Consider the following 6,000-nt stretch of genomic DNA (forward strand, 5'->3'; position numbering starts at 1 on the left):
TTTCAAAATTCCCACGGCCATATTAAAAGACAAATAAAACTATAACTTATTAAGTTTAATACCACAAATGCTAGCATTATTTTATTATCCGGCTTATTTGATTTTCCTATTGTTGTATTTTTCGTTTTATTATATTTTATTTTGTATCAGCTAAATGGTTTGTATTATCTTATTTTTTAGACGCTGAATCATTTAGTTAACATTTTAAAGACCTAACTGATACTTCCACTTATAGCTTGTCCTCGCATAATACTATATATTATGTACATGCATTTAAGGTGATAATCAGATTTGATATATATGGCATATGTGACATTCCATTTACATATCAAAATAGTAAACTAGTATTACGAACTATATTTTGTATTAAGACTATGTGTAATATAGTTTAGTTGGTTGCCATAGAAAAAATAATATTATCTATGTGTAGTGAACCAAGTTTATAACCACCACATTGGCAGCTGTTTTGATAATATTTTTTTGATGAATGTATGAGATAATAAATTCAATTTGTATGCCTTTCTATCTAAATCACTGGTTCCATCAATAGGTTGCTACCATCAGGAAATCGTAAGATTAAATCTAGAAGATCGACAACGAATACACTGTATAAGTACAGAAAAAAGATTAATATAATTTAAATTTCATTCAACAGATGCATCGATCAGTAAAATCATCAGATACTTTAATTATTATAATATAATCCTTCTGCAAACAAATTTTATATTTACATTTATGTATATACCAATCTGTATATTTATATACCTAACACTTGCTAAATCTTCAAATTCAGTTGAAAATGGATACTAACAGTTTCAGTAGGTATAAAATTAATAAAAGTGCAAGGCACACAAACTACGCAAGTGAAACTAAATGCAATGTGTGCTAATTTAAAAATTAAAATACACAATATGAAGAACATAGATAGTGTGAGAAAAATGGGATTAATGATTATCTATACGTAAAATTTTATTGCTTGATTTTTTAATGGGTTTGTGTCGCCTTATTAACATGCCTCTTTATGACAATCTGACGAGCGGGCCGCAGATAACTCACTTCTTATAAAAGACTATCTATGTACATATTCATAATTTTTGTTATTGTGTAATTTTTTCAATGTCAACATATTTAAGTCTACTGTGTTTCGTGTTCGAATATGTCATTATAAAATTTACTGATTGGCTGAATCAAAAATTGTAGGTACTAAAACGCTTGCTAATTTGATAGATACCTACTGACGACACTAGTGATAACAATGTAAAGTTTCCTATAAATGATTCTGCAATATTCAGAATAAATTCCAGTTAAGTAAATAAATTATTAATCCTAGTAAATATTTTTTCTGGTTCACTTTCATATAGTCACCTAGGTACTTACTTAGAGTAGGTATAATGTATAGATATTTTTATAAGGGTTATTGTTGATATGAACCCATTATACCATAGAACCATTTGATGAGCTTACTTCGTATAAGAGTCAGTTTAATAATATAAAACTGCATATAATTTTTGTGAAGAATCTGTTTAAATTAAAAAAATGTTGCAAATAATTATTTATATGCAATACCTACAAGCAATCTTCCGCTAATTTTCAAAACTCTGGTTGATTTTATTAACTACATTCTAAATACATCGTACCTACAACCGCTAATAATAATATTGATATAGTGTTTTATTTTGTCTATTGTTTATTATTTCCAACAATATGGTCATACTTTTATGTGTAGTAAGTAGATTTATGTAGTTTATTTTACAAAATATTAGTGTATTTAAATTCATTCGTTGTTAGCTTATTATCGTAATTTTTTTAAACCATTTAACGAACTATAAGTGGATAATAAATACTTGTGTTTACTCGTGTACGTACCTATACCTAAATATATTTCTCCAATCAACAATGAAAAACTAGATAAATAAAAAATACCTTGGTATGTTTACTAAGTACGTAGGTAAGTACGCTAACACTATATTTCACTGTACATACCGGGTGCTATATGTATTTTCTATTGATCATGTTATTACTATATTTTTGTATTGTTTTAATGAATGCGTCGTTAGTAAGGTATGATGTTATTGTCCGAAGCATCATGTTAACGTGCTTAAAAAGTATATTAAAACTGAATTCCACGGAATTATCATCGTACACATATTGTTTGTTCGCCTGCGTCGCTAATTTATATGAAAACCACAAAAATTGCAAGAGATATTATTCCATTTAAAATATATTCCTAGTCTACTGTCACTTTAAATTGGTTCATTGGACATATTTATACAGTTCTTACATTAACGTTCCCCAAATGCTAATATAAACTTATAGCCACCTCGCACCACTAAAAAGCTAAATAGGTAGGTAACTTAGTCCCTACCTATTTATAAGTATTCTTTGTGCCTACCGGGCTTTTCTAGTTATATCATAGGTATATGTTGTTTAGCTTAGTGTATGTATCTACATGAATGAATGCGGTATCTTTCCAATTGAATATCATTGACTATTGTTATAAACTATAAGAACTTAGGTATAACGTGTTTTCTCTACAAAGATACAACACTTGTAACTATGTGCCGCCTACTGTAGATAAGTCAAAACAAATAGCTAATAAAATGTGTGTGCCTAAACGGTGAAATTCTTAGCATCCTCTCACCTTTTTCCGTTTCTTCTCCGTCTCTTGGTGGCGTAGACTGTCCCCAGGTGCGTGAGGGCGGTGGCGGCGGCGGCGGCTTGAGCGGCTTGAGCGGGGGCGTTGCAAGCGGCGGGCGGCGCCCCGCGGCCCCCCGCGCCTCCGCCCCCGCCCAACGCTGCCCCGCTCAGCGCCACGGGGGGCGTCTTGGCGCCCAGCGCCGCGACTCCTGACTCCCCGCTACTGTCGCCCCGATGGTGACCCTGCCTCACGACCCGCAACAATGATCCTCTCACTCATGTCCCGGGGCGTAAACTTGTCACGGGTTTTTACTGTCAAAGTGCGTTTAGTTTCAAATCAATATTATTAAAAACTTCTTTAATTGTTACACATCCGATCATCTCTTCATAGTTTTATTAAGTCATAACTTCCAAATAGTAGTCTCATAGTTAGAAAACAATTTGTAGCTTGCTAACCGTGTAACTTTCTATCATCTCGATGGATCGGTTTTCAAGCTATCGTTAAAGTTTTTTTCTGTTTATTTAATGTTAACAATATTAGCTTTTGGTTTAAGTACGGGTTTCTCTATACATCATTATCAAAATCCGTTTTTATCTTAATTCTTTATTTGCACTACTGGTAATAAAAAAATATTTTTGTTAAATGGAGATAGGTACCTACGTGCATAGGTACCTAATGAGGTTTTCACACTCATAAACTTACCTACTGAACTATATTCTATTTTCAATATTGTTAACTATCATGGTATATTTATCTACTTTACTTAATATATATATAAATGGCTATGTTAAAATAGGTGTTATTATTTTTAAGATTAAGTTTGGTGTTAACGCATTCATTGATAATATCTCCTACGTATTGCTAAATTGGTAATTAGGTATCTACCAGTCTTTAGTATCTACAATAATCTCTCTTATACTTTAATTATTATTTGGATCTAGTTTATTATCAAGCTAATTATTAACATTTGCATAGATAACCAACAATACGTAAATATCTAAACAAGTGCTTTAATCTTATTATATGGTATTATTAGGAATTTACAACCCATATTAGATAATATTAAACCTAAAATAGTGTGTGATTGCCAATCTATAGTTGTTGGTAGGTACTCTATGATTTCGTCTTAATAATAAATTCCTATTTCAAACGGTACATATCTAATTATTTAAATTTACATAATCCAATATAAATCGATGTATTCTCAAATGTGAGTACATACACATAAGTAAATAAACCAACAATAAGTAGGTACCTACAACAGATAATAAAAATATTTCTCAGTATTTACTATATTATTTTGAAACACATTCTAATAAACGATCTTTTATTTTACATATTACCTACCAATCAACGCTAGCTTTTAGAATTTCGTTTTTAATAATTATTAAAAACGAAAATCCTTACACTTTTGATCATTTTGTAAACACTACATACCTACACCTAATGCAGTTCCAATAATAGTAAATAATGAATATGTAAGAAGGTATAAAGGTCATTTAATTTTGATATTGATTGCTATCAAAGTTCGGTGACGTCATTAAATCGAGAAGAATATTCATAACCATTTCAGCAGCTTTTCTACAAAATTTCTTAAATCGAAAAATTATCCGCTTAAATTTGAAATATAATATCTTCCATGCCTACGTTAATAAATACCATGTAGTCAAATATACACAAACAGTATTGAACAAATCACTTTTCCGAATCACAATCCTGCACGCGTTGTTTTCCTTCGCGCTTTTCCACCGAAAGCCTACTTCTAGCGAACGAATAAACAAAATCGATAATTTGTATATAACACCTAAAGAGATTTTCTCGCTACATACACTTTCCAACGAAAACAAAACAGTTTTTCACAGTCCAAAAGTGTTACAATGAAAACATCAACATGTCACCCACACCGAAATGTCATTAAAAACAAGCCATCATTGTTCATAACATTATCAACTGTCAAAAATGTTCAGTGATCTTGATCTATCAAAAATCCACACATCGCGGGAAAATATCATGTTTATTTCACAACATAATATGCCAAAAATTTCCACGTGTTCTATTATAACTGTCTTTGTCATGAAATGGATTGTTGCACGTACTGTTTGTTTGGGTCTAAAGTCAAATTAGGGCTTTGTTAAGGTTGTGGTTCGGTTGACAGACGGCAAGGTGGCCGCGAGGGTTGGGATTTGGGATCGATAACCGCGTTGGCGTTTCGCGGGTCCGGTCGATTCGACACCGCTGTTCTCTACAAGACTGGTTCTCGATTTCGTTCAGACCTGGCACCGCGGTGCTCTCCCACCCTGCCGCCGTAGTGGACACGCCTCTCGCGATCCACCTGCCCAATGGCGGGAAAGCGATCTCACCTGGGAAGATGGCGGACACGACGCTGGCGCTGCGGCGCCGCCGCGGAGGGCGCTAAAGCTACAAAGCAACGCCGCGCGCAGCGTCTACACTCTACGGCATTTTATTTGGACTTTTTCGGCGTTGGGGTGAAGTGTCATTCTAACCTTGCTTTGTCGTGTAAATGTAAAAGCTTTTGTGTAAACACATGCTAAAAATAACAAAGTTACTGGCGTGGGTATAATAGAAAAATATAACACATCATTATTTGAAAGACGTTTATTTAGGTAGGCACCCATATCATGCATAATGAATATCTATGTCAGAAAAAATATCTCACATATATACTTTCTTTACAATTCATAATTAATAGTATCTGCCTAAGTACCTATAGTTGCAAATATTTTTATTTAACCAATTAGTATTATATTTTTCGTAACTAATTACAAGTAGATGGAATCAATTATTCACCTACTAGATAGGTACCTACTTTATAATGTTGATATGAGTTAATTATTTACAATTGCAAGAATCGGTGATAGAAAACTTAATATTAAAAAAATATGTATGTGTTAAGAGAGACTTTGTTCTATATAAGAATAAGTAAATGATGTTTAGTATATATTTACATAAGCATACTTATGTAATATAAAAAATTGAATTTAGGATAGGTGGGTACTTTTGTGAAGTCTTCTACTACAATAAGAGACATAATAATATGTAGCCTACGAAACTGCATATCTAAAAACGAATTAAGATCATGACACTTTTAAAAAACCTACTAAGTATGTTCAATAGGTAAGAATAAAAAGTATGCCCAGTCAACCAGTGGGTACCTACATGTTAAAAGAAACCCCAAATTATCTTGGCTAGGTAAATAAGTAGGTACTGAATTAGGTAGGTATTGGCTATTTTGAATCAGCACAGGTGTAAAGACCTAATGAAGGAAGAGTTCCACTCTATTCTCTCTATTCTAACAATGATGATTTTTAATAAATCAATTTCATTTTGCTCTGATTGCTTTA

The 6,000-nt window shown here is 32.5% G+C and overlaps 1 protein-coding gene across 1 annotated transcript in view; it reads right to left on the reverse strand.

Annotated features, from left to right (window-relative positions):
• The window catches only part of ss (aryl hydrocarbon receptor spineless), a 313,191-nt gene extending 310,080 nt beyond the window's left edge, over nt 1-3,111 (reverse strand). Inside the window, exons 1-2 of the mRNA XM_085957000.1 lie at nt 3,094-3,111; nt 2,642-2,880 (exon numbers count right to left, since the gene is read on the reverse strand). Coding sequence (XP_085813126.1) covers nt 2,642-2,880; nt 3,094-3,111 — 257 coding nt within the window. The remainder of the gene's footprint in view (nt 1-2,641; nt 2,881-3,093) is intronic.
• Between the last annotated feature and the right edge of the window lie 2,889 nt (nt 3,112-6,000).

The sequence above is a fragment of the Rhyacophila brunnea genome, unplaced genomic scaffold, assembly GCF_057557595.1.
Source record: "Rhyacophila brunnea isolate RB1 unplaced genomic scaffold, BYU_Rbru_1.0 scaffold_6, whole genome shotgun sequence".
Taxonomy (NCBI): Eukaryota; Metazoa; Arthropoda; class Insecta; order Trichoptera; family Rhyacophilidae; genus Rhyacophila; species Rhyacophila brunnea.